Source organism: Mustela nigripes, chromosome 8 (assembly GCF_022355385.1).
Source record: "Mustela nigripes isolate SB6536 chromosome 8, MUSNIG.SB6536, whole genome shotgun sequence".
Taxonomy (NCBI): Eukaryota; Metazoa; Chordata; class Mammalia; order Carnivora; family Mustelidae; genus Mustela; species Mustela nigripes.
This window is the reverse complement of record NC_081564.1, coordinates 17,209,425-17,236,476: the sequence shown is the minus strand read 5'-3', so window position 1 is coordinate 17,236,476 and position 27,052 is coordinate 17,209,425. Positions and strand designations below refer to the sequence as shown.

The window sequence follows — 27,052 nt, the reverse complement described above, 5'->3', positions numbered from 1 at the left end:
TGCTTGGAGTTTCGGTTTCTGCACCAGGGAAATGACATTATTAGGGGTATTCATTTCCTCGAGCTGCTGCCACAAAGAACCACAGGCCATGTGGTTTATGCAACAGAAATCTGTCACCTTGTAGCTTTGGCTCCCAGAAGTCTGCAATCAGGCTGTTGCCAGGCTTGGCTCCTTCTCAGGACTGTGGGAATCTGTTTCATGCTCCTCTCCTAGTTTCTGGTGGTTTGCTGGGGACCTCAGGGTTTCCCTGGCTTGTGGCAGCGTACCTCAACATGGCAATTTCCCTGTGTGTCCCCCTCTGTGTCCGGATTTCCCATTTCCATAAGGACACAGTCACATCAGGTGAGGGCCCACCCCAAGGACCTCATCATCATTTGATCATCAGCAGAGACCCTGCTTCCAAATCAGGCCACATATGCAGGTCCTGACGGGGAGGACTTCGGCATCTCCCTGGAGAGGACAGAGTTCAACCCACTACACGAGGTAACATGAACAAGCGGAACAGCTGCCTATTCCTTTGACGTGCCTGGTGGGGTTCAGTCCTCACAACCAACCCGTGAAATAAATGAGTGCTGTCATTCCTATCCACGTGTTACAGAGGAGGAAGGTGAGCCTCGGATGAGGGAGTTCTGTAGGTCCTAAGTCAGGACGCTGGGTTGAACCCAGCAGATCCCAACGTTTCTATACCTCCCCGGTGGGCTTGTCATGTGTTCCTTCTGCCCAAATGCCACCTTGTCCAGAGCTTTCCCTGATCACTCACCTAAACAGCCGTACTCATCACCCTTCTCCCCTTGGTCTGCTTTCTTTTTCTCTCAAACCCTTTTCACTACTTGACATCCTATTTCATTTATCTGATCTTTATCCGTACCTGCCTTAGTCTAAGAAATTTGCTGATATTTATTTAAGCAAGAGACATTTCCCATGTATTATAGCAAATATATTTGTTTATATGTTGCTTCGCTCTATCCCCCTCCCCAGCTTGACTGAATGCCCTCAACACACAGTGACTGTTCCGTTCACTTGTGAACCCCAAATTCCTATGGACAGCAGAGACACTCCATACACACCTGTTGAATGAACTGAGTAAATGAGAAAGTGATACAACATCCAGAAAGTGTCTGGTATATACTGCATTATGACATTATAATGATTTTTTTTCTTACAGTATATATACAGGTAGGTTTTCATATTCATTGTCTATGACTGCTATCCCCGATTACCAGAAACATAGTGGCTTAAAACTACAGGAGATTTTTTTCTCTTGTAGTTCTAGAGGCTGGAATTCTGAAATCAGATAGGGCTGAATTCTTCCAGAGACAGTGAGTGGAGAATCCATTTGCTTGCCTTTTTCTGCTTCTAGAGGCCTTGGCTCAGGGTCTTGCTTACATCCCTCCAACCTCTTCCTTTTGTTGTTGTTGTTAGGTCTCTTTCTGCTCACTCTGATCCTACTACCTCTTTTTTTTTGTTTGTTTTAAAGATTTTTTATTTATTTTGACAGAAAGAGATCACAAGTAGGCAGAGAGGCAGTCAGAGAGAGAGAGAGAGAGAAGGAAGCAGGCTCCCGACGGAGCAGAGAGCCCGATGCAGGGCTTGATCCCAAGACCCTGGGGTCTTGACCTGAGCCGAGGGCAGAGGCTTTAAACCACTGAGCCACCCAAGCGCCCCCTGCTACCTTCTTCTTATAAAGACCTTTGGATTATATCGGGGCCACTTGGATAAGCCAGGATACTCTCCCCATCTCAACAGCCTTAATTTAATCACACCTGCAATATCTCTCTTACCAGGGTCAGGTAACATATTCACAAATTCCAGGGAATGGGATACAGACATTTTTTTTTTTTTTGGAGTGTCATTATTTAGTCTACCAAAGCTTCATTACCTCTGAATTTCAATTCCGAATAGTTAAAGAGGAATTGCAAATTAGTTTGCTCTAAGGGGCACCTGGAAGGGTCAGTTGGTTAAGCTTTGGCCTTTGGCTCAGGTCATGATCTCAAGATCCTGGAATCAAGCCCCTCTACCACTGCCCGGCTTCCTGCTCAGCAAGTGAGGCTGCTTCTCCTTCTCCCTCTGCTCCTTCCCCACCCCTCAAGCTTGTGTTCTCTCATTCTCTCCCTCTAGTAAATACATAAATAAAATCATTAAAAAATAATAATAATAAACTAAAAAGGGAATGGTCCATAGAGTTCTGGAAAGACCTCTGTCTTGAACTTGAAAGCAGAAAACATGATCTTGGATACCAGCTTCATGGCTCCCTAGCTATGTGACCTTGGGTGTGTGACTTGACAACTCTGTGCGTCAATTTCCTCAGCCGTGGAATAAGGATCACAACAGTAGTGACAAGAAATAAAGAAAGCAGCCCAACCCAGAAAGAATACTGAGGCCATAGCAGCACAGAGAAGGGGCACCTAATCCAGCCTCCATCAGGGAAGGCTTCCTGGAGGACGTGAGCCTGCAGCCTGAGTGGGGGCAGTCACGTGTCAATAAACTGTGCCCCCAGCACACACACCAAGCATTTTGCATAGCACCTAGCAGACAGCAAATAACTCAACAAAATATTGCTTTTAATAGCGGAAAATAGCTTTCACTTCTCCTTTCCCCATCACCCCCTTAGTGCCAAGGTTGAGTCAAGCCCCCAGACCGTTTGCGCAGGAGGTTAGAGTGACCAGAATTTGAAATCAGGACAGAATCAAAGCAGGCTCTCTCTCATGGATTTTGGCATCAAGTTTGATTCCCGAATATGTTGCATGAAAATATTTTTCAGGTTACTTACTGAGGTGGGTTTTTGTTTGTTTGTTTTTTGGTGCCTCCTTAAATTTTGTGCCCTCACCTTGGTCCCAGCCCTGCCCCTGAGGTTTTTTTTTAGGGACCATGTGACAAGACAGGGATACTTATGACAATACCCGGTGATACTTGCTGTGTCTTCAGGGATAGAATAGGGGTTATGAGATCCTGGAAAGGACGCGGAACCTGGACCAGAGGCTGTCTTGATAAACTGGGTTGGAAGAGAACAGAATGAAGAGCAGAGGGACGACTTGACCTTTGTGTAGGTAGTGGTTCTACCTACTACCCAATCCCCAGACCGGGATCTTTAGCTTCCTCAGGGAATTGTTTAAAAATGCAAGATTTCCAGCCTCCCATGAAAACAGTGCACCAGAAACTCTAAAGGTTGGGGCCTAGAGGTCTGTGTTTTCTCCAGGGAATTTTCAAACACTTGACTATAAAATGCTAGTGTTGGGACGCCTGGGTGACTTAGTGGGTTAAGCCTCTGCCTTTGGCTCAGGTCATGATCTCAGACTGCTGGGTCAGGTCCTGATCTCAGGCTCCTGGGGCTCTCTGCTCAGTGGGGAGTCTGCTCCTTCCTCCCTCCCTCTGCCTACTTGTGATCTCTCTCTGTCAAGTAAATAAATAAAATCTTAAAAAAAAAAAAAAAAAGACACGTTTGCCAACTGTAATATTGACATAAAAGAAAAATAAATCATAGCAAAACACATATTTCGGTATGTAAATACTTGGGCACAACTTCCCAGGACACAGGAGAGTCTCAGAAGCTTGTGTCTGTTTTGTTTTTTTCAGATTTTATTTATTTATTTGACAGATAGAGATCACAAGTAGGCAGAGGCAGGCAGAGAGAGAGAGGAGGAAGCAGGTTCCCCACTGAAAAGAGAGCTGGATGTGGGGCTTGATCCCAGGAACCAGGGTCACAATCTGATCTAAGGGCAGAGACTTTAACCCACTGAGCCAACCAGGCACTGCAGTGTGCATCTGTTTTTAATGAATATGTTTGGGGAGTAAGATATTCATCATTCAACTGACTTTTGTCCCCTAATTTTGTGTTATAACTGATATTTTATAATAAACCCGATATAAGTATGACCATTGGTCAGCCAAGATCACAGCGACAAAATCAAACGTGCTGGGTCAAATACTCTAATATTAGGAGTAGTGCTGGTATCCATAAATTTTCCCAGATGGTAAACAACTCCAGACAAAGCTCTCCAAGTATACTTTTCCCTCTATTTAAACATAGTTGCATTTCTAAAAATTCAATGAAAGAGACTTTGTGTTGATATCTAAAGGAGTTTGGTTCTAGCTCCACAGAATTATGAATGGTTTCCCAGCAACATAAGGTCAAGGTCAGTGGGAATGGAGCAATTCTCTGGGTGCACTCTCCAGTGCATTGCAGGACATTTAGCATTCCTGCCTCCTGCCCTCTAAATGTCTGTGGCCTCCCAGTCCCCATCAGCAAGACAACCAAAAATATCCCTAGGATTAAAAAAAAAAAAAAAAAAAGAAGTTTCATAGGGGCTGAAATGCCCCCACTGAGAACCACCTTTAATATGAATGTTGCTGAGCCAGATCCCAGGAATAAGTAGGGGGTTCCAGCCCCTGGCTCTGGGGGAGGGGTCCAGGAGGCTGCCTGGGTTTGTGGTTGGGCTGTGAGCTGGAAGATGGAGCACTTTGCTAAAATGCAGGATTGGACCATGCTATTTGTGGGTGCTAGTGCAGTGTGCATGTAGAGACAGAAGAGGAGGGCTTTTTGGAAATCAAAGAGGAGCTTCCTATCACTGAATAGAACCAGTACCACCAGACTACTACGGTACTCCACCTCTTCATCCCCATACTGGTCACATCTACCCAAGAGGGTCGCCGCAGCCCCTTCCCTGGTCTGCTTTAAACCCTCTACCACACAGTCCATTCCCTACCCGGGAGCCTAGAGCTTCCTAGAGCGCACCTCGATGTGCCATCTTTTCTTGCTTCCCTCTTGAGGCCCTGGCCCCTGATCGACAAACAGCCTCCTCCCAGTTTCCGGGCTTTTGTGCAGGCCACGTTCCCCCTCAAGCCCCAGGGCTCCCAGCCCTCCAGTCACCCGTTAATCCTGCTCTTCCGTCAGGCCTCGGAGCAAATGCTCTTTTCTCAGAAAAGCCTTCTCTGATTTCCCAGGGAGTTGGCTGGGTTTATGGCCACATAAGATTCATACAAAAAATAGTAGCAAAATAACTTTTAAACGTGCCTAGCAATTGGATTCACTCCTGTAAAATCCCTGAAGACGGGCCCATTCTCTCTGGCACACTGTTGACTCTTCCGTGCCTGACACTTAGAAGGTGCTCAGCATTGCACAAATGAATGAATTTCTACAGACTGCCGGTCTGGGAGTTTATTTCCTGGACCCTGCGTCACCCTGCCTGCGCAGTAGTCGAACCTCGGTTTCCCGGTCCGCGCTGCTGGCGGGTCTCCCGGGGCAGACGTGCTCGCGGGGGGGCGCGACCCCAGTCCCCAGGCTCGAGGGTCCGGGGGCGCGGGCGGGGGCGTGCGTGCTGAGCGTGCGTGGTGGGACGTGACGGCCCGCCCGGGGCCTCCTGCCGTCCGCCGCAGCCGCCGCTTCGGGCTCCCGCGCCGCGCACGCGCGCCGCCCGGCGCCCCGCCTCCCCGCTCCCCACGCCCCAGGGGGCCCGGCGCGCGCCGGCGCGGGAGGCTGGAGGCGGCGGGGGGGCGGGAGGCTGGAGGCGGCGGGGGGGCGGGCGGGGAAAGCGGACGCCGAGGGGGAGGGGCGGGCCCGGCCCGGCTCGGCCCGGCCGCCCGCGCGCGGCTGCTGGAGCGCCCCGGGCCCGGCCCGGGCGGCGGCGGCGGTGGCGGAGGTTCTAGCCCGAGGCCTCGGCGGCGCCCTTGCGCCGCATCGCAGCCATGGCCCTGGTGACCCTGCAGCGCTCGCCCACGCCCAGCGCCGCCTCCTCCTCGGCCAGCAACAGCGAGGTGAGCCCCGGGCCCACGGCTCCGGCTCGGCTGAGAAGCCGCCGCTCCAGGCCTGGGCCGCGAGTGCGGGGCGGGGGGCGTCCGGGCCTGCGGGGGAGGGGCCCCGCGCTGCGACCCTGCCTGGGCGGTCGGCCTGGGTTACTGTGCGGGGGACGGAGAGTGTCACCCCGTCTGGGGGTGACTGTGTGTGCAGCTGTGACCTCTGTGTGGGGTGTGACTTTCCGCGAGACTGTACTGCGGCTGTGACCTCTGTCTGGGGGTAGCTGTGTGTGTGACTGATCCCCGTCTGGGGGTGACAGTGTGGGAAACTGGCTGTGCCCCTGGGACTCCTAACGGGTGACTGGGAGATGCTGGTTGTGAGATCTGTGGTCCTGGGGTTGGTCTAGGCCCTCTCCCCGTGTGCCTGACTGTATGTGAGTTTGTGTGTGACTGTGGCCTGTCTCCTGGGAACCGTGCCTGCCTGATGCTGTGACAGAGGGCCCCCGGGGTTGCCCCTGTGAATGTTTGAGATTGTTTCCCTGGACTGCATGCCCCTGGAGGTCTGCCTCTTGGTGTGAGTGGCTGGCCTGTCGGGTGCCCGTGTCACTGTGTGACAGTGACTGAGTGAGCTCAGGGCGCCCTGTGACTGGGTGTCTTGTCTTTGTGTGAGTCTGGATCTTCCTTTTTGTGATATCCTTTGAGACTGCATGTTTGTGTTTATCTGGCTGTGTGGCTGGGGGCGATTCTAGGGTTTACTGTGGTTGCAGGGTTGCATTTTGGTGACTGAGAACACATCGCTGCACCCTGCCGGTTTCTGTGTCTCTCTCTGCCATCAGGCCTCTGTGGGCCGCCTCCTCGATCTGGGGTAGACTGGGGAATGGGTCTTCTGAGTGGGCGGTTGGCCTGGGCTGCACTTGGGGCCTCAGGGTACTATAGGGCTGACTCTCTCATCCCCCACTCTCCTACCTTCTCTTGGAGAACTGTTTATGGCCTCTGGTCTCAACTCCTATCCATGGCAAGGCTGAGAGTTGGCCTGAAGACAGAGAAGCTGGAGGAGGAAATTGGGAAGTGTTTGGAGAAGGGAGAGAAGGCTGGAGGAGGGGCCTGCAGGCCCAGGAAGTGGCCTGGCAGCTCTAAGCCATTCAAGCCCCTTCTCTGTGGGGGAGGATAACACGGATAACATGGAAAGGTTTGTGTGAGAGAAGAGGAACTGGTTTTGGTGCAGGCCTATTTGTCCTGCAGGCCCGGGTGGCTCTTCTGCCTGATGTTGTTAGGAGACTCTGGAACATTTTCAGAGTGGCGGTAAGGCTGGATCCCCCCCCCCCCCCAACCCCCTCCTTTCCTGGAGAGGCCATTCGTGAGTTACCTTGTCTGCAGACAGGATTCTCCTCATCCTTCCTCTGCGAGTCAAGTGCAGAGAAAAGGACACTGGTGGCCAGTTGCCTGCAGCTGAGACTTGAGGCTACAGTGGCTCTTTTCCTCACCACACAGATACCTGTTCTCCTCCATCACTGTGATTACCACCAGTTTGCAGTCTATAGAGAGCTTCCTTGCACTTGATCTCAGACTGCCTTCTCAACAGTGAAATGAGGCGATGGTTGGACTCCAGTAAGGGCTTGTACACAGGGCCCTCAGCCTTGGTTTCGGATTCTAAACTCCATGTTCCCTGCGTAGCTCACACCTGATCTTTTCCTGTCAGAGACACATTTTTTAAAATTTCATGTTATCTTTCAGCTGAGCTATAATTCACGGATCATCCATTCACCATTCCTCAGTATATGATTCAGCGACTTTTGGTACCTTCACAAGGTTGTGCAGCTGTCCCCACGGCCGGGTGCCGGAAGTCTTCATCACTTTGAAAAAGAAGCCACGTGCCCCTTAGCCACCACCTGCAGCCCCCTTCTCAGCACCCCTACCCTGCTCTCACCAAACTCTAGGTTCCCACTGATCTTCTTGCTGTCCTCATAGAAATGCCCGTTCCGGACATTTCATATGATCACAATCCTACAATATGTGACCCTTTGTTTCTGGCTTTTGCCGCTTAGCATGATGTCTACAGGGTTCATCCATGTAGCACAGATCAATACTTCATTCCTTTTTATTGCGAAATAATATTCCATTCGGTGGATGTATCACATGTTTGTTGGACATTTGGGTTGTCTCTATGAGACACATTTCAAATTATTATATAGAGCATTACTTTTACCAAGTGCCAGGGACCCAGTAAACATGAGAATAAAACTCAGCCACCTTTTTTTTCCCCAAAAGATTTTATTTATTTGAGGGAGAGAACACAAGCAGGGACAGGGTGGGAGAAGCAGACTGAGCAGAGAGTCTGAAATGGGACTCGATTCCAGGACCCCAGGATCATGACCTGAGCCGAAGGCAGAGGCTCGACCCACTGAGCCACCCAGGCACCTTGGCCCCATTTGATTGGCTGTTAATAGAGGAGCAGCATTAGTTGCCCAGTGAACTAGCCGAGGTTGGGATGTTCCCTAGAAGACGAGGCTTGCTTTCCGATGGGGTGGGGCAAGACGTATGGAGAGAGCAGGCACGTGCATGTGAACTCAGGAGACGAGGCCATCTGTGCCTCAGGTCTGACCTTCCCTGGACCTCAGTTCCTGTGAAAGGGCCGGCTTCCCTCCTATGTGTGTCCTTGGGCATGTATAGCTTGCTTCCCTAGGAAAACTGACTGCATGTTGCCTCCATTTCATTTCCGGGAATCCTAGAGAATGAGCAAGAATTAAATGTCTTTTTGAGGCCTGTACCCCTAACTCACTTTCTCTCTCCTCGAAATGCACCTCTTCCCCTGAGTCAGACAGCCCAGCTGACTCAGCCGGTTTAGCGTGGGAACAGAGAGGGAGATCAGCCCGCCCAGCAAAGCAGCTCTCCTCTCAGTTTTTTCTCCCTGCCCCCACCCCATCTTTAATTATCTCATTTATGTCACTTTACTGTTAATCTTATCTCATTCCTTTGCGAGAACAAGCAGAACGCCCCACAGTAAATAAATCAATAACTTTCAGGAATGGATTGGAACATTGTTATTTTTGACAAATGTTCAAGGTGACTCATTTTTATGGGCAGATCTCCAGAGTCTTTTTTTGGCCAGAGGGAGGTGGGACACAGAGGAGGGGTCGGATGTGGGGTGTTGGGGTTAGGTCAGGATCAGGGTTTCTCAGCCTTGCCACTGCTCATGCAGGGGCTAGACAGTTCACAGTCGTTGGTCGTTGGAGGTGGGGGGGGTGTTGTCTTGGGCATTGTGGCATATTTAATGTAACCCTGTCCTCCACCCCTAAGATGCCAGTAGCGTCCTCTCGAAAAAGGCTCCAGACATGGCCCAATACCCCCCTATTGAGAAAAATCATCCCCAGTTGAAGACCCCTGGGTTAGATCCAGCATTGTCTTCTAAGTGGTTGTGTGAGTTGTTTGTGCTGCACTCAGGGACAGAAGCTCATGGCCCTGTGGTCAGCACAGCCTCACCTCATGGGTTCCGTTTCTCCTTTGCCCCTGGGGTAGGGCGCGTGAGAAAACCAAGTGACTGGCCACCAGTGCCCGCCGCTGCACATCGAGTATCTTCGTAACATTTAGGGACCCTGGGACTCTCCGCTGTCCCCCTCTTTCTTCATTGTGGGACTGCCCCCCGGCTCTGTGTCCCTTGCTCCGCAGGCCCCTTCCCGCGTGAGCTCCTCACCCTTTTCCCATTACTGCAGACTCCTGCCTGGTCTCTGTCCTCATTCAGCCTTGCATCTCTCCCAAGGATCGCTGCTTTCCAGGTTTCTCTTTCCTCTTCAATGGGTTCCTCTGTGGAACATCAAAACATGCCAGGTCCCAGCGGTGCAGAGTTGTTGGGGGGTGGGGGTGTTTTCTTATTTCAGTTTTCTCATTGAAAGCAAAAAAGAAAAAAAAGAAAAATTGCAATTGGCGCTTAAGTCCCTGTGACTTTTAGATTCTAACCCTCTTGGCCTTTAAACTTTTAGAAAATATTAAATGTCCGTTTCTTTTGCTTATATAAATAAACCTATAGCCTAGAAAGTTTTATGTTAAACATTTAAGCCTTTTTGGGAACCACCAAGAGCTTTTGAGACCCACAGACAGACAGGCTGCTCCTGGCCCCCTTCCATGGTGAAAGGCTTGCCCAGAATGATTTTTCTTTTTTCTTTTTTTTTTTTAAACTCATGTGTTGGAGCTGAAAATGATATTGATCACTCAGCTATTACCTGGCTTGAAGGAGGAAATAGATTCTTCTTAAAACATCAGCCCCCCCCCCCCCGTTAAAAAAAACAGGGTGAGGGGGCGCCTTGGTAGCTGAGTGAGTTAAGCATCTGCCTTAGGCTCAGGTCATGATCCCAGGGTCTTGGGATGGAGCCCCACATTGGGCTCCCTGCTGAGCAGAGAGCCTGCTTCTCCCTCTGCCTGATGCTCCCCCTGCTTGCGTTCGCTGGCTCTCCAGCAAATAAATAAAATCTTTAAAAAAAAAAAACAAAACAAAACAGGGTGAGATCGCAAACCACACTGGAAAGTTGAGATGAGCGTGTGGGTGAGCAGGGCCAGGTAGGAGTGTCCAGTGAACAGGAATCCGTGCGGGACACTGCGGAAGGTATGTGGATAAAGATTGGGAAACCTGAAAAATCCCTCCATGGAAAGTTCTCAGCAGGAAAAGGGTGGGTGGAGCAGGGTTGCTGAGGAAAGGGTGCGACCTTGTGGACAGAGCCAGGTTTCCTGGACATCTGTATCTCTGTCAGGCATCAGAGCAGAAAACGTGAGACTTGTGTCTGTGTGTGAGCCTCGTTGCTAGTGGCGTCTGTGGTGTGACACTGTCTTTCTTTCTCCGTAGTTGGAGGCTGGCAGCGATGAAGAGCGAAAGGTAAACCTCAGGTAAGCGGCCTCGATTTTCGTTCCTGAGTCTTTCTCCTAAGCAGGTTGAAAGACTCTTGTTCCTTTCTGGAAGGGAGAATCCTCGGAAGAGAGGATACACCAGTGCGTTCAGTGAGAGCTTTAAAAATCACACCGCAAGCATGTACAACGGTAGCACGTCCACGTGCGTGAACATGTTTAACCATCAGGAGCTTTCATAACGTTGTATAACATTTCAAAAAGAAGGAAGGTCATTGCCAGGATTCCACCGCCCTCCTCAGTTCCCTGCTTTGAACATCTGTAGAGACTTCCTTCCAGATTGTACCTTTCTGAAAAAATACTCTTTGTCTCGTGCTCTCGCTTTTCCACCCAGCTTTTGCTACAGTGTCCTGCGGTAAGCACGTTGCTGGTTTGAAATAGATGTCCCACCCCCTGGGTTCAAGGTGGGGGTTTTTTGTTTTGTATTTTTGGGTTTTTTGTGTGTGTGCCTGTGTGAAATCTTGTGAGATGCTCCCTGAAAAATAATTCCTCAGGCTATAGTCCTCAGCTGCTGTAGTCACTAGCAGACCCCAAGGGCATTTTTATTTTTCTTTGCCAAAAACGAAGGCCTTCTTTTGGGTATTTTGTTTACGGAAGATTTAGTTCTCCGTTACATAATATATTCGTATTATATAATGTGTTGTACCCTAAGGCACCAGTCTTAAATTCAGATTCTTAGAGTCTAAAAAAGTAAATGGAGTTTCAAGGATATTGTTCTTTGCGGGGGTGGGGGGAATCTGTTTCATCTTGTGAGGAAGAAGAACACCAATTGGGAAAGGGAATGTATGTTCAGAAACTGGGGTCCACCATTCATTATTGAGAGCAGGATGTTCTCTGGTTAAACTCACGGGTCTTTGAATATTCATGTCTTTGGGCGAAAGGAGGGAAGACACTCACTTTTATTGTGGCATACAGTATTTGTAAAGATTTTACGTATAGGGAAATAATGGCCCGGAAAAATCAGAGAGGTCTTATTTCAGGGGCTGGGTCCTCATTTTAACGATACCTTTGGGGATGATGACTTTGGGGATGATGACGGATTTTCCCTGTCCCTGGGGTGTTGGGTTGCTCGGGGTCTGGGTCAGGGCTTGAAGGCTGGAATCAGCCAGACTCCCAAGTGGGGGCAGTCACGGGCTGTGTTTTGTGTTTTCGAGCTTGGCTCTCTGGGTGGAGGCAAAGAGGGGAGGAAGTGGAAATCCACTCTCTGGAGGCTCTTTGGGGGAGGAAGTGCTGGAAGAAGGGCTTGCTGACCACCATGGAGGCCACGAGGGGGGCTGCGTCTACAAGTGCATCTCCTGCTCCAAGCCTCCCTCCAGTACTCCCCTGGAGTGGGAGTTTCTTCTATCCCCGAGGCCTCCCCTTCGCAGGGCTTATGCCCAGGAGAAGGTATTTAGCTGTCTCACTTAGATTGTCTTTGGGCAAAGAACTAATTTTTTTTTTCCCAAACTGCCCTTACTTAGTGGACAGCATAGTCCAAATGGAATTATTTCATTTCAGAACTCACAAGTAGCAGTGATGTGCAAATGTGAGTACCCTGGCAGCCAGGGTACTCACATCCCTCTGCACAGTTGGGAGCTCACAAGGTGGGGGGAAGTCACCTCTGCATATTGCCATATTCACTCCTCTCAGCTGTGCCTGGAGGGGTTTTTTTCCCAGTTTACAGGGGAGAAGCCTGAGGCCCAAGGTTGCACGTGGCAGGTACTAAATTTGAAGCCAGGCCTTTGTTGCCTCCCACACCTGTGTTTGTCATGGGATGCCCCGACACCGGCATTCTGGAGACCGGTGCCAGGACCAGGACTGAGGAGCCCTGCTGACTTTGGGTGGTGTCCCCTGGATGTGTGCTGACCATGGGAATCCCTCATCACTGCCCCCAGCAGGCCTCCCCCCATGACCTTGTGAACGCTGGGAGACCCTGTCCTGGAGCTGGGAATCTGGGCTCTGAGCTTATCCTCTTGGGTTCCCCTCTTAGTCCCTCTTCCCCCACCTTGACATTGACCCCCCCATTTTTAGGCAGACAACACCATCCTGCTTTCTAAGTGTTGTAGCCACGCAGGAGAAATTCTGGTTTAAGCTTTGACTGCAACTCATTCACGGCCATGTGTTGATTTGCATTTTCAAGCCTTTGCTGTCCAGGCTTCTAGAAGAAGTAGTAATGGAATAGTCCATTGTGTTTGCTTGTCTGGGGAAGAGGGGATTTCTCCATGCTTCAGATTGGTTCTGGATAGTTGCTGGTAGGCAGGAAGCCTGGAGCTAGCAGGATACTCCTTTCCCCGCTCTCCTCTGTCCACCCTTCATTGAGAGCTTTCATCTTTCGGTAGTTCTTTTTGACTCAGCCATGGCCAGGAAATGGCTGAATCACATGGGCGGGTCTTCTGGGCCTCAGCTACTCCTCTTCCCCAGTTTCCCCTGGTGGCCCCATAGCTCAGGTCCTTATCCCTCCCCTGTCCTGTGTCAGTTGTTATCCAGGCCACCCTCCTTCCCACTCAGGTTTCTATCCCCACCGTCAGATGGACACGGTCTCAGAGCGCCCCTGTGCCTCTTGCTCTGGTCCCATCTTGCCTGCTCTCCACCTTCCCCCTCCGTGGCTGCCCCATCCTCTCCGCACCGCCGCCCCACTCTTGCATGGGTTGTGTTCATCACACTCCCTGGCCAGGCTCTTTCTTGAAACCAGTTCCATTTCCTGCCCAGCCAGCTCAGTGGTCCTGCCCCCAGACGTGTAACTTCCTTCTCTCTGGTGGGAAGCCCTTGGCTCCCCTCTGTGGGCCACGTGGCTCCACCCTACATGGCAGGTGCACGTGCTTTTGTCCCATCCCTCACCGGCAGCGGCACTCCCCTTAGGGACGGGGCTTTAGTTCCCTGCTTGGGCATGACATTTCAGCTGCTGCAGTATGTTAGCTTTGTCCTGGCCCTGCAGTACAGTGTGTCCCTCATGAGAGAGTGAGGTGTGGAGGAGACAGTGGGGGTTTGGACACAGGCAGGCGTATGTTCACAGTCTGGCTCCTACCTGAGCCGCTGAGCTCCTTTGCCTCTGTGCCTTAATACACTTCCGTGGGTCTCTTTCATTCCGTCTGTCAAACACATACAACTCGCACCTAATAGGGTGGTGGAGGGGCTGAGTCGGGGCTCCTTGCATGGAGCCCGGCCCACAACAGGCTGAAAGAGCCATCGTGACGTTTGGTCCCCGTGAGATATTCACATTCGTGTCAGTTCACAGCCCAGACTTAGCTGGACTTCCTGCGGATGCAGTGTCCACTCTGTCACGCTGGGCCCCTGGGCCGCCACCAGGGACACTCTGTGACCTGGAGCAGCCCCATCCTTTTCCCAGCTGCAGCCCTGTGGGATGCAGACAGCCTCGGGCACACTCCCCAAGGTCAGTGTTGTGATTCAGACAGTTTCTCGGAAGGCCTTCCTGGGGACCTCACAGGAGCTGATCACCTCGTGCCCAGAGCGAAGCCGCCTGATGCAGAGCGAAGGAGGTCTGGTTCTCCACATTCTCCCCGCTGCCCTCCGCACGGACAGACAGCCGCTGGCCTCCCGCAATCCCCTTCTGGAAGCTGTGCCGCCCAGCCTGTGGGAATCGGTGAGCAGACGGCTCCGCTGGCAGCGGCTCTCGGCTCCCTCGCCATCCTGGGAGCTGCCTCCGTCTGGCACGAGATGGATGCGTCTGTGCACCAGGCAGGGCCCCGGGGAGAGAATCTGGCTATGGTTTCCAGAGGGTGGCTCTGGACTGAATGTTTTTTGTTGTTGTTGTTTCCATCCAGAGTTCCCAAGTCAAGCATATGAAAATGCTCATTAGAGTTCTTTTAATATTTTTCGTGCCTCCCCCAAACAAACATGGGGCCAAGGCCGCAGGACTTTGTCTTCTGTTTTATGTGGCGTCCATGCTGAACGGTGACCTCCCTGCACCTCTCCTCTCTGTCCACATTCCCTTCCCCTTCGGATCTTGACCTGGAATTCCTCAGAAGCCCCTGCTGTCCTGGAGTGTGGTTGTACCTTCCCTCTGTCCCCCACAGCAGCTCCCATGTCCTCACTTCCCCATCTCCATTCAGCACCTGTCTTTTATGCCTATATGCTGTGAGGGTTCCTATTCGCCTTTCTCAGTGGTTTCTTAGGCTGGACTTTCTTGTCCCTATGGATGGCCCATCCGCTGAAGTCCTTCCAAGGGGCGTCAGGCGTCCCCTGTGTCCCAGTTCTGCGGCAGGTCACTGTATCCGTTAGCAGTCGCCGTGGAACAAATTAGCCCAAACCTGAGAGTCCAAAACAGTTCCCGGTCATGGCCTCATAGTCGCCAGGGTTGAGAATTGGGACATAGTCCAGCTGGGCTCTCCACTTGGGGTCTTACATGGCTTTAGTCAAGGCATTGGCCAGGGCCAGGGTCGCACCAGAGCTTCAGGTCCTCATCCAAGCTTACGTGGTTCTTGGCAGAATTCCTTTTCCTGCAGCTGTGGAGGTCCTGGTGGCTTGCTTCTTCAAGGCCAACCGGAGGATCTGTTGCCATGGACTCTTTAACCCACTGAGCCACCCAGGCGCCCCTGCCATGGACTCTTGTAACAGAATGCCGTCACAGGAGTGACCGTCCCATCACCATTACCTTCACTATACAGTGTCACCTGAAGGGGACATCTGTCCCATCCCGTCAGGATAGAGGCTCACTCAGGGTGCCTGTGACAGGGGCTGGGATCTTGGGCCTTCTCTGAATTCCACCCACTGGTCTCAGCCTGTGCGTACATTACATAAAGGTGATGGTGACTGCGAGATCCTCGCAGGGTTGTCAGGAGCACCAGCGAGCCCGCAGGCCTTGACCCTCACGCCAGTGAGTGGCACGTTCTTTCTTGTAAGCGCCCACATGCTTGTTCTCACTTTCAGGCTTGGCATCTCTTGGATTCACCCCGACTTTGACTGCCTTGTCCTCTGTTGGCCCCTGCATCTCCCTCCTTGAGCTTCGGCTTTAGGGGATGGCCTGGGTTTGGCTCCCCCCGTCCCCCACTGCCGTCATCTGTCGCCTCACCAGGCAGTGGGCCAGACCTTACACAGCTTGTGGGGTCGCTGGCAGAATTAAATATCATAACTCCGTGAGCCTTTTCACTATTGTAAACTCTGAACAGATGCTCTTTGCCTGTACCTCTTTCAGAGGTCAGCTTCTGTAGTGATTTCCTGGCTCTTCCTTTTCCTTCCTCCATGTGCTTTTCTCTTCTCGTATTTCCTTGGGACCAGCTTTGTTGTATATATACTTACGTACATAAAGGTTCCCCCACCCGGTGCAGTAGGAAGATGGTAGGGGCCTTTGTTAAAGAACGGTTCAGAATCTCGAGATGGTGAGAGCAGAGCTAATCCTTGAGGCCCTCCTGAGCCTGGAGCCTTGAGTGGCAGGACAGGGCCTCCCTGGCCTCAGCCCTCCCAGCGCCTGGCACACACTGGATAGGCCACTGAGGTGTCACACAGTGACTTCCTCCCATAGAGGAACTCGTGGTGCTCTTGGATGACCTACCGGATACTGAGGACAGATAGCCTTCCTGCCATTTCCCCCTGTAGCCACTCTTAGAGCATTCACGGCACCCCTCTGTCCTAACCTTTCTGCTTAGGTGCCACTCACCCAACATATATTTCCTGGCACCTACTCTGTGCCACCACTATTTCCAGGAGCTGGGAATCGAGCAGTGGACGAGACAGATCTCCGGCCTCAGGGCTAACATTCTGTTGGGGGAGACCAGGCAGTAAGGAAGATAAACTAGAATAGCGTGTCAGTAAGTACTAGGGAAAGAAAGTGAAGCAGGGACAAGAGGCTCTGGAACGGAGCCTCCAAACACGCTCCACTCTGTGAGTCGCCAGATGAAAGTTATTTCTTCTAACATACGCAGACCTCCTGTAAGGAAGGCGCCATTTTGATTCCCATCCTGTGGACTGGAAGAGTGAGCCTTAGCTGGCCTGACTTCATGTGGTATGAAGTGACAGAGGCAAGAACCTCAGGCTCCGTGTCTCTCTGCCTTCAGAACCTGTCCTCGCCCCCCCAATTCAAGAGCCATCTCAATTACCCTCCTGCCAGTGGTTCAGAGCTCTCACCAGGAAGCCGAGAGGAAGGAGTCCACCCGGAAGAACTACCATCTTTGCAGCCATTCTTCCTGCTTGGAGCCTAGCGGCCTTTCTGTGAACTATATTCTTGAGCAAGTCGTGGGGGACCCCCCACGTGTCCCTGAGCCCCACTGAGATCAAGAATTGTGACACGTCCCCCTTCTCGGATGGTCCCTGGGCAATCACTGGGCAGAGGCCCTTGGGAATGATAGTACCCTCCTGTTTCCTGCAGGTGCAGGTGCAGGTGCTGGATTTGGAATCTTGCCCCATAGGTTATGTCATCAGCATAATCCTCAAGGTGGCTGCCAGCCCCAGCTTAGGAAGCTACAGTTCAAAACGGCCGGTGGGACGCCAGGGCCAGGGTTTGAATGCAGGTCCCTGTATTCGGAAACCCATGTCCTCTTCTTTCTGCCCCGTCTGGTCCCTCACAGGAGAGGGACGCAGTTTTATGTTCAGCAAATCCTTTCCTGTCCCCATCCCCTGGGCTTTATAGGCACTAGCTCCCCACCGACCCCCACTTTTCAACATTGGGGTACACAGACTTTTGAACTTCTGGAGTTTAACACAGGTGCTCTCCCTGGTGTATTGGGACATGAATTTGCCTTTAGGGCAGGTTAAATTCTTTGTTAGAAAAACTCCATCTACAGTGGGGACAAATGAGGACAGAGGAAAAGAGTTCGTATGATTCTTGATTCTGTAGGAACTTAATTGAACTTCTTATTAAGTTTAACTTGAAATGAATTTTGCTAGAGTCTAGTAGGTTTCATTAAGCTTTACCAGTACTTAGACTTCAAAAGAATGCCACGGGGCCCCGGTCTCCTCTTTCCCAGGCACGGGTGCACCAGGGGAGTGCATACGGTGTCAGAGTCCATGCTCGGGTGGTACCAGCAATCATGCCGGCACTGGATGTGAGCAGAACAAAGCTGTGAGAGGGAGTCAGCAAAGCTAGGTTCTGTCCTGAGAGGTGATGTGAACCTTAGGCAAGTCACTAGCCATCTCTGGGCCTCCACCTACTCCTTTGTAAAGTGAAGAGACGAGATTAGATTGCTGCCCCCAAATGGAGATGAAGAGTCCTCAGACCCATCCTTCCTGGCCTGTGTCCTCGTGTACTTGTCATAGTTCCCTGTAGATTTGTAACAGACTGCTCAGACTTTCCCCTTCATTCCAGGACAGAGGTCAAGGGCATACATTTGTGGTCAGGGTTATGGTCTGACCCTGACTTGGAGGACACTAGCGTGGCATCTGAGACGAAGCGGACCCTTTGCTTACACTCCTCAGCGGAGCCCTGGGCCAGCCACACTTTGCTCTCAGGAGCGGGCTTCAAGGGACTCGCCTTTGGCGTACCTTGCCCTGTGGTCAGAGCTCAGGATTTGGAGCACTTATTAGAAAATTCCTAAGACTAGGAGAACATCCAAAACAAGTCGTTTTGCTTCGAGAAAGGCTGCAGTAAGAAAACAGGATTAATCAAAACGGGATTAATCAGAGTCCAGACAGCCATTTTCAAGGCCTGTGAGTGATTGGGCTGGTGGTGGGGGGGGGGGGTTCGTGATCTTGAGTCCCACTCTGGGGCGGGGTCAGTACTGGGACACATGGGAGGTGACATGCCAATGGGGAAGCCAGCTGGCCCACCCAGCTGCCTCCCCAGAGTCCGGAGCTGGCAGACTGCCCTGTAAATTACGGAGGTCAAGCCTTCAGGCCTCGAGGCCCGGGTACAGCCCCTGCCCCCACGCTGCCTGCGTGACTGTGACCTAGGGCCATCCACCTGCCCTCCCCAAAAAGTCCTTCTCCGTCTTGGGGCCCTTGGGAGCCTTAGGGAGAGCCTTTCACTGCCTGGGCATAGTGTCCTTGTGGATGCTGTTGGACACATGGTAGCTGTTTGGTTGGGTTTTTTTCAGCTGTTACTTTCATTGATGGTAGTGCCTGCCAGCCCCGCCTGCTGCCCTTCCCGACCTCCGTCCCCTCCACAGACTCCCAGTTTCACCGCAAAAGACCAAAAGGTCAACCCAGTGGAATCCGAGAGGAGAAACCGCCAACGCATGACCTATTTCCCTCCCAAGTTCTACTGAACCTTGTACCAGACCTTTATCTAGGAACCAGCATGTCTTGTGGGCCTTTATTTTTATAGATTTTTTTCTTAATGGCTACTTTTGGAGTTATTTTTAAAAGACTTCATTTAAAAGAAAGCGGTTGCTGTTCAGTGTTAGGAAATACCTGATGCTCTCACTACTAGGGGCTGCCCTGCACCGGCGGACATAACTCCCAGTCAGGTCTCGGCACGTGGCTTGGCAAGAGTTCTCAAGGTGTGTTTCCCCAAATCTGGGCCCAGACGAAATTCCCACAAGGGAGGGACGTGGTTTGGAGAGAGCCAGGTGGCTTCCCCTTCTGGGTATCACTTGTCATTTCCAGGCCCGCCGGCTCTGTGCCTGGTCGGTAGCACGTGGAGGTTTGGGAATGGTTTCTTTAGTCTGGGGCTGAGGCCACAGAACCATGCAGCAAGAGGGCTTCCTAAAGGGCCTGCTTTCTGGGCCCTGGGCACCCCTGTGCTGACCCTACCATGTGGGGTGGGAGGGAGAAGTGTCTCCTAGGAAGCAGCCTAGAAGTAGAGGCAGTTTTTGAGTTAATTTTCTTTATTTAACAATTCAGCCAGTATATATTTAGTGTGTATATACTGGGATCTGGCTGAATGCTGGGGTTCTTTGTTAAATAAAGAAAGAGTGCTTACCTACCACAGGCAATGTGGGTATGCTTTGTCTACCACAGCTTTGTCCAAAAGGGATTTGAAACACCCTATAAAATTCAGAGAAAATTAACAAGAAAAGCGGGGCACAGGGAAAATAGGGGGAAAATAAGATGAAGCCGGGAGAAGATTTGTATGTGGAATGTATGGTGTAACATTGGTATAGTTACCAGAGCGTGGCTACAGATCTGACTTCAAGCTTCCTAGTGGTCAAAGCAAAGAAAGAAACAAGATCAGTTGCTTGATTCATGATATTCCTAAAAATGCCACCAGGTTAGTTCATTCCTCTGAAGAATGCTTCCTGATGGACACCTGTGGGTGTTCCTAAGACAGCCCAGTGTGGTGGGCAGATAAGCAGGTTGTCTTAGGTTTAGCCCTGAGGCCCACAGAGGGAGCTGATGTTATGGGCCCATCCTACCAATTAACCTGGGTGTTTGTGGTCTGGAGAGGTGAGGTCAGCAGCAGGACTTGGTGCCAAAGCTGCTGGCCGCCCCAAACGTTGCAAACAGGATGCTGAGTCACATCCTGCGGGCCTGTAACGTCCTGACTACATGTGCCCTTCACAATAGGAGGCTCGCATGGGCAGGCTGGCCTCCCGCTGTTTCAGAAGTGTGGTCACAAGCCAGAAAATGCTCCAGTTAGGTTTTCGACAGGTCAGAGCTGTGGGTACCCAAGGCCCCCAAACTCTGGACTCACACAGACCAGGAGGAAGTGGGAGAGTGGAGTTTCCCATCACCCTTTGTAGCCTCTGTCCTGGAAAACACGGAGAGGGAACAGGGTCTGAAGACAGGTCGAGGTCTCCATCAATGAGGGTATGAAAGTCTCCAAAAGATGGAAGAGGAAGGCTGTGAAGTGTGCCGGTGGCAACGACTCATAGTCTTAAAAGCTTTTATCACCTGCCAATAAAGGAAAATTACAAGCAATGCTTTCCCAAAGCCCAATTAAGTGGAAATTTTCCAAATAGCTTTTTAGATTTTGAAACAATATAAAACTTACAGGAAAGTTCTCACAAAGAATTTTTTCTGAAACAGTTGAGAGTAAAGTTGCCGGCCTGGTGCCCATCACCTTTTGCATATAGGCAGCAGCCTTCTCCTACAAAGTAAACCTTTGATCCTTGACCCTGACACATTACCACCCACAGAGCCCCATCAGGGTCTGCCCTGAGACTCGGTAACCTTCTCTGTAGTAGAAGTGTCTAGTTCGGGATTGTATGTGGCTTGTAGGCGTCCTGCCTGAGTCTCTGTCATTCCAGCCCATGTCCTCCATCTCCCTTGGACAATCTTATGAATAGGACACTTGTGCAGGGGACAGGCCTGTCGTTTTGTTGACTGTCCCTGAATTTAGGTTGGCATGGTATTCCCCGGAAATTAGATTTGGATGGGGTCTCTTTGGCAGGAATAGCCTAGGAGCAATGCTGTGCACTTTGCTTCCCGCCACGCGAGGGAGCACACAATTTCGTTTTGCCCCGTTCCTGGTGATGTTAACTTTGGGCACCTTTACTATATGATTATTCTTTCCCACTTTATCCTTAAGAAGTATTTCTTGGGGGCCATACTAGGAAATTATTTTAATCCTATCCATCTTTGTCTATTTATATCTGTACAGACTCATGTTTGTCTGTTCTATCCCACGGTTTTTAATCCAGTGGTTGTATTATTGACTTCAGAGTCCCCTGCTTGGCCACTGGGGTCATATGCAGCCTGGCTTCCGTGACCCTTGAGGTCCTGTCCCTGCCATCCTTCAGCACTGCATGCTCTCCAATACCAGATGTTCCAGGCCTCATCTTGTCCTCTCTTTGCCCCATGTCTGGAGCCAGTCATTTGTCCGAGGAGCCCTGCTTCTGTTTAGTGGAGAATGGAATTTACAAGTTGTGCTTATCACTCTGGGGGTGTCGCCCTCCTCAGGCCCTCTTGGGGCAGAAATAGGGAATTTGTATATGTATGTACACATACACACACACACACACACACACACACACACCTGCATCTCTGGTTCTCTATTTAAATAATTTTGGGAACCCTGAGTTCAGACCTTCCTCTCTGATCCAACATCTCACAGTTTATTCTAGTTTTCTCTCCATCTTTGTGACTCGCTTCCCTGACCGTGAGAAACCTGGTTCCAGACTGACCCTAAAACACTTGCTTGTTTGAACAGTCTCCCTGGCTATCACCAGCCTCCTATCTCTGCAGCCACCTCTCCTCTGCACAGATTCCTTCCTAGCCCTGCTCACCACATCCCTCCCCAGATGCCTGCCTGGCTCAATCCGCCAAATGGTCTTGGGCCTGAATGGTTGGAGAAGAGAAGTCAGCATTTCTGATGCTATTTCCCTGAGGTGTTCGTTCAGCAGGAGAGCCAGGATGTCAGAGTCCTCTTCCTGGTTTCCCATCCTGGCTCTTCCACTTCTTGGCCCTGTGAACACAGGCCAGCAGCTCAGGCTCTCAGAGCTTCAGTTTCCCTCAAAGACAGACACTGGGGATTAGGTTAATGTGTGTAAGTGACTTAACATGACACTCAATAAGGATGTTCATTATTAGTATTACATTCATCGAGTGCACACTGCCTTTTGGGCCCTCGGAGATCCAGAGAAGGAGAAGTCATAGGCCTAGCCTTTGAGACACTCGAGGTGAGGTGGAAAACTTAGTTGTGTTGTCCGAGGCCCTTGGTTGCCAAGAAGGCCTGCCCACCAGGTGACTGTATGTCCACTTGGAGCCTTTGTGTGGCAAGTCTTAGGTGTCTGGTGCAGCCCGCTGGTGGTGAACACCGCATGTTCAGGTGCTTGGAGATGCCCAAGGTGACTTAGTCATGCACTGCTTTGAAACTGAAGAGGAGGCCAGCTCAGTGAGTGTGTTGCACCTCCTGTATGCTAGGCAAGGACGGCGCTTTAGAAAATTACGTGTGTCTGGCCCTCAAGTCTGACGGTGAAGTTCAGATACACTGGCGTGAGGATAACTTCACTGTGCGTTTTAGTAAGTATTTCTGGGAGCACAGTTTGGGGACCAGGGGCCTTAGGTTCCTATCATTTCTTAAGTATCTGACCTTGGAGAGGTGACTTAACATCTAAGGCTCAGCTTTGTTACCTGCAAGCAGAGGGAGCTGCTGTGAGATGTTGAAAGGGTAGAGCCATGGCTGGCCACTGAGGCAGCCAGGGAGGGCTTCCCGGAGAAGGGGTCAATTCTGGCAGGTGGGCACGAGGTGGGGGGCAGACAGGAGAGAAAGAGAAGGCCATGAACCAAGGCCAGGGTGGAAGAGTCGATGAGGACGACCGCACAGAGAGAAAGCAGAGACTGTGTGGAGTACGGGACGAACTGTGTACGAGGTCACATGAGGAAGGTTTTTATTATAAATCACTTTTTCTGATTGTGTTATGAGCTCCTTGAGGTCAGAGAGTGTCCGACAAATGAAATTGAGGTCAGCAACATGGCTGATTGTAGCTACCACAAAAAGCTGGCAGAAGCGGGTTGGACTGTACCAATAATGCAGCATCATCGAAAGTTCTAGAGCTGGGAAGGACGTAGCAAGAGCTGTGTTGAGGAGCTGTATGGTGGGTGGGAGGCCAGAAGTCCCTGCCCTGGTTCTCCTTAGAGAGTTCATAAAGCCGAGCTGCCCTGCCCCCCCCCCCCCCCCCCCCCCCGTAGCTGCCAGCCACATGCACCTCACTGAACTTGAATTTAATTAGAATTAATAAAACGACCAATTCAGTTGATTGGTCAGACTCACCACCCTGTCAGTGTTCTGGAGGTGCCTGGGGCTAGTGGCTCCCCGGGGGGGCCCCCGCCCCCCGCCCGCCCCCCCCCTCCCGCCGGGGAGGTGCAGTTAGAGAGCATGTCTGCTCTCCCGCAGGAATGCTCGGAGTCCTCAGCTTAGGGCCAGGCGCACAGCGGCACAGCCGGCCCCAGGGAATGTGGCGTGGCTCGAGGGGATGAGGTAGGCCAGAACTGGAGCGGTGACCGGCCAACTGGGGAGAAAGGGACCTTGGGAAAGATTAGGACTCAGCAGCCGCATACCAAAGAGAAAGGGCAAAAGACCTGGGGCGGTTGAGATCATCTGTCCTTGGAATTTTTGCGTTGTTTCAGAAACATTTCCTCCGTGTGTGTCTGTTATTTCTGGCTGGCTACGTTGTCTTTGCTGCTTGCTGCCGCTGCATTCCCAACACAATGTGGCCTTTGTGCCTTCTGCCCTCCTCAGGGGGCTTAGATCCTGGTATCTTGGATGTGCAGAGGAAGATAGCAGTGGCTGGAGCTTCCACAGGCGGGGGACCTGAGGGCTCTCATGCGGGGCAGGCCACGAAGGGACCTATCTGAAGGTTTGGAGAGCCAACTCTGGGCACATCATTTGCTGTCCTTCTTCTACGGGGTGGGGGAAAATCCTGCTGCTGCGAAACTGCTGGTATATTCCTGGTAGGAGCTGCTCGCTGCTACCCGTTGATAGGAAGGAGAGCTGTGTAGCTGGCTTCAGAGAATGTCTCTTACTGTCTGAAATACTTCTGGACATTCTTTCTCTCTGAGAAAAGCCTACGCTTTCGAGCCAAACAATACATGCCCCGGCAGCAGAGACATTTGTACTGAGCCCTGCCAGCATTTCTTGCCTATGACCCCTGTTCCCTAAGTAGAAGGCCCTGCCCAGCTGGCATTTCCCTGTCCTCAGCATTCCGGGTGTAGGGGAGCAGCTGGGGAGCTCTGGTGGAGAGACATGGCAGGTGAGCTGCTGGTTTTCTCCTGCTCCGAACGACGGCCTTCCGGACAAGGCCCCAGTGAGCTACACTGTGAAGCACGAAACAAGACAGAGCAGGGCCTTGGCATACACTGGGGTCTTGGAGGCTCTTGACCAGGCCTTCAGATAAGGGAAGGGCCTGAGGAGAGCACACAGTGAGTCTCCGATCATTCCGTCCTCTCAGACTTCACTTCACTGGGAATGGGGTCCAAATCCGTCCAGACCACCATCTGTAGCTGTCCGGGCTTGCCTGCTGCTTCCAGGGCCCTGAGGCAGGCAGGCAGGCCGGCCATCGCGCCCTCCGACCCGGGCACCCGGCCACGCAGGTGCCCAGCGTGGAGCTGCTCAGCGTAGCCCTGCCTCTTTGTGGACACGTGGCTGTAGACGAGTCTTTCCTCTTCTCTGTCTTGTCCCATTCTTCAAAAGCATGAAATTGGAAGAATTAAGTGAAAAAACAGAGGAGCAAGCTCCCTGAAAACTGCGCAGCACCATTCAGGCGGAAGGTAGCATCAATACATGTTTATCCAAAGCGACACTCTGAGTGTCATCGGTCTACTGAGCTTCCAGGTGCTGAGAACTTACCTTGACAGGTTGATGGCTAGACTTAAGCCCAAGGTTTGATTCTTAACTTTGCCCGTTCTGAAACTGGAATTTATTAGCACACCAGGGATGATCAAACTTCTGAGGAACCGACTTAGGCTGATCAGACTCATAAGGAACTGACTTGTAAACCAGAATGGACATTTATGAATTCACAGTGGGGCTTTTCACAGCAGAGACCAGGGTCTTCCTTGGTTTGCTCTGGGGTATGTCTGACATGATCCTCCCACTCTCCTGCTCCCAATGCCCTCTTCTGTGTTCACTGATCCTCTGAGGCCCAGCTTGGTGGTGTTTCTTCCCGGGAGATCTCCTTGCCCCCCCGCCCCGGGCTGTGCTGGGGGCCCCTCCCGTGGATATGCACGTGGGCAGCACGTATGGAATCTGCTGCATCGCCTTGCAGTCACTGTCCTGCGTCCGTCCCGCCCCCTGGAGTGCGATGTCGCCCCAAGGCAGAAGCCAGGTCTGCTTTATTTCTACATTCCCAGGACTCAGCCCTGACCAGGCACAGCAAATCTTTGTTCAAAATAAACAGAAATTCCTCTTCCGAGCATTCACTTGCCTTTTCTGTGGTGACCAACTTTATATTCGTTCCTTTTTTTTTTTCCTAGAATTGTCATCACGCCTGCTGGACAGACCACAGTCCCCTCAGCCATCCCTATAGCAGGCCCAAGGGACTCGAGGGTTGATCCTGTAGACCTAGTTCAGTTCATTTCAGTCGGCCCCATCCGTTGATTCTTCTCAGAGCCTAGGCTTGAGGCTCTGAGTCTCTGATTTTTGTGTGAGATGTAGCATCCGAAATACTGTAAGTAACTTTCTGAGTGTGGTGAAGATCAGGTACCTGATGTTAGCCAGAATGCTCTGTCCACAGCTGAGCCCATCCCAGGGCCGACGTGTCTGTTTTGTTACTGTTGTTTCATAGTGTCCCGCGGGGTTACCTTTCAAAGGCCGGGACCCTGTGACTGAAGGTGTTTGGTAGAAGAAGGGCAGGTGCATTTTCCTGCTAACCTGTCTGGCAGCTTCCAAGGAGGGTGTTCTGGTTTTTGACCTCGCGTGACCTCCCCTCATCACACCAAATCGTGTCTGCTCTCCCTCCGAGAGTGCCCTGCGTTTTTCGTGGTTATTTCTCACCAGCGGGAAACACTGACTGCGCACCTACTGTGTGAAAGCCGCAGCAGGCGCCCGTTTTCTCTGTCTCTTCTGTCACTGTGAGGCTCAGGGATTCTCACTCTGCAGCAAGAGCACTTTCTTAAAACACAGATGCCTGGACTTCCTGTAGACGTTTCAAGCTAGAATCAGCTGAGGCTGGACCTGGCCATGACCGTGTTCTAGAAGTTCTGCACGTTCTTGGGATGTATAGCTGGTGTTGGGAATCAGGGGCGGGAGTGTCGTATTCCGGCGTGTGGTGTTTTACACCTTACATTTCTGTTTTCCAAGGAACTGTGCTGCTGAGTGGCACAGCACACAGCCAACCCACCTGAACATAGGCCTGTTCCTTAGAGAGGGTTATTGTCTTTACTGACATGTGGCCAGGCTTGGCTTCGCATCGAATGCCTCTGTCCGCAGGTGTGCGGCCATTTGAATGAATGAACAGAACCCTTTGAGTATCATGACGAACGTAGAGTAGAACATAAAGTAGAGCCCAGCGGGGCGCCTGGGTGGCTCAGTGGGTTAAAGCCTCTGCCTTCGGCTCAGGTCATGATCCCAGGGTCCTGGGATCGAGCCCCACGTCGGGCTCTCTGCTCTGCAGGGAGCCTGCTTCCTCCTCTCTCTCACTCTCTGCCTGCCTCTCTGCCTACTTGTGATCTCTGTCTGTCAAATAAATAAATAAAATCTTAAAAAAAATAAAAAAAAAAAATAAAGTAGAGCCCAGAAATACAAGCTCCCATACCTCACTGCATTTTGTTTTCTTAAAAGCCCAGTGTGCCCCAGAACCCCCAGCTTAAAAAATGAGGTGATCCCCGGAGGTGGCAGGAGATTGACCAGCTTTCTTCCTGTGTCCTTTGGAGAAGAACATTGCCCAGCCCTCAGAGCTGTGGGAGCTGGACACCACGGTGTAGCCTTGGATCCGGCCACAGTCTCTGTCACACAGTGAGCCATCAGCAAGTGACAGCAAATGACAGTGCTGTTGATGAGAAGCCTGCCCTGAAGGTGGCTTCTCCACCAGCGTGGCCATGGCTGTGGTGCTGCCCACAGAACTCCACCCCCAGCTTCCCAATCTGTCCACAAGGACTGCCCCCCAGTTACAGAGGAGCCTGTGGCGGAGGGGGGATCGCGGTGGTCCCCTGAGGCCTCCTGCTTGCCCCCAGGGCTGGT

At 51.7% G+C, this 27,052-nt stretch overlaps 1 protein-coding gene across 1 annotated transcript in view; it reads left to right on the top strand.

Moving 5' to 3' along the window:
* Window positions 1-5,593: 5,593 nt before the first annotated feature.
* The window catches only part of SSH1 (slingshot protein phosphatase 1), a 59,590-nt gene continuing 38,131 nt past the window's right edge, over window positions 5,594-27,052 (top strand). The window contains exons 1-2 of the mRNA XM_059408621.1: window positions 5,594-5,751; window positions 10,565-10,605. Coding sequence (XP_059264604.1) covers window positions 5,683-5,751; window positions 10,565-10,605 — 110 coding nt within the window. The 5' untranslated portion in view covers window positions 5,594-5,682. The remainder of the gene's footprint in view (window positions 5,752-10,564; window positions 10,606-27,052) is intronic.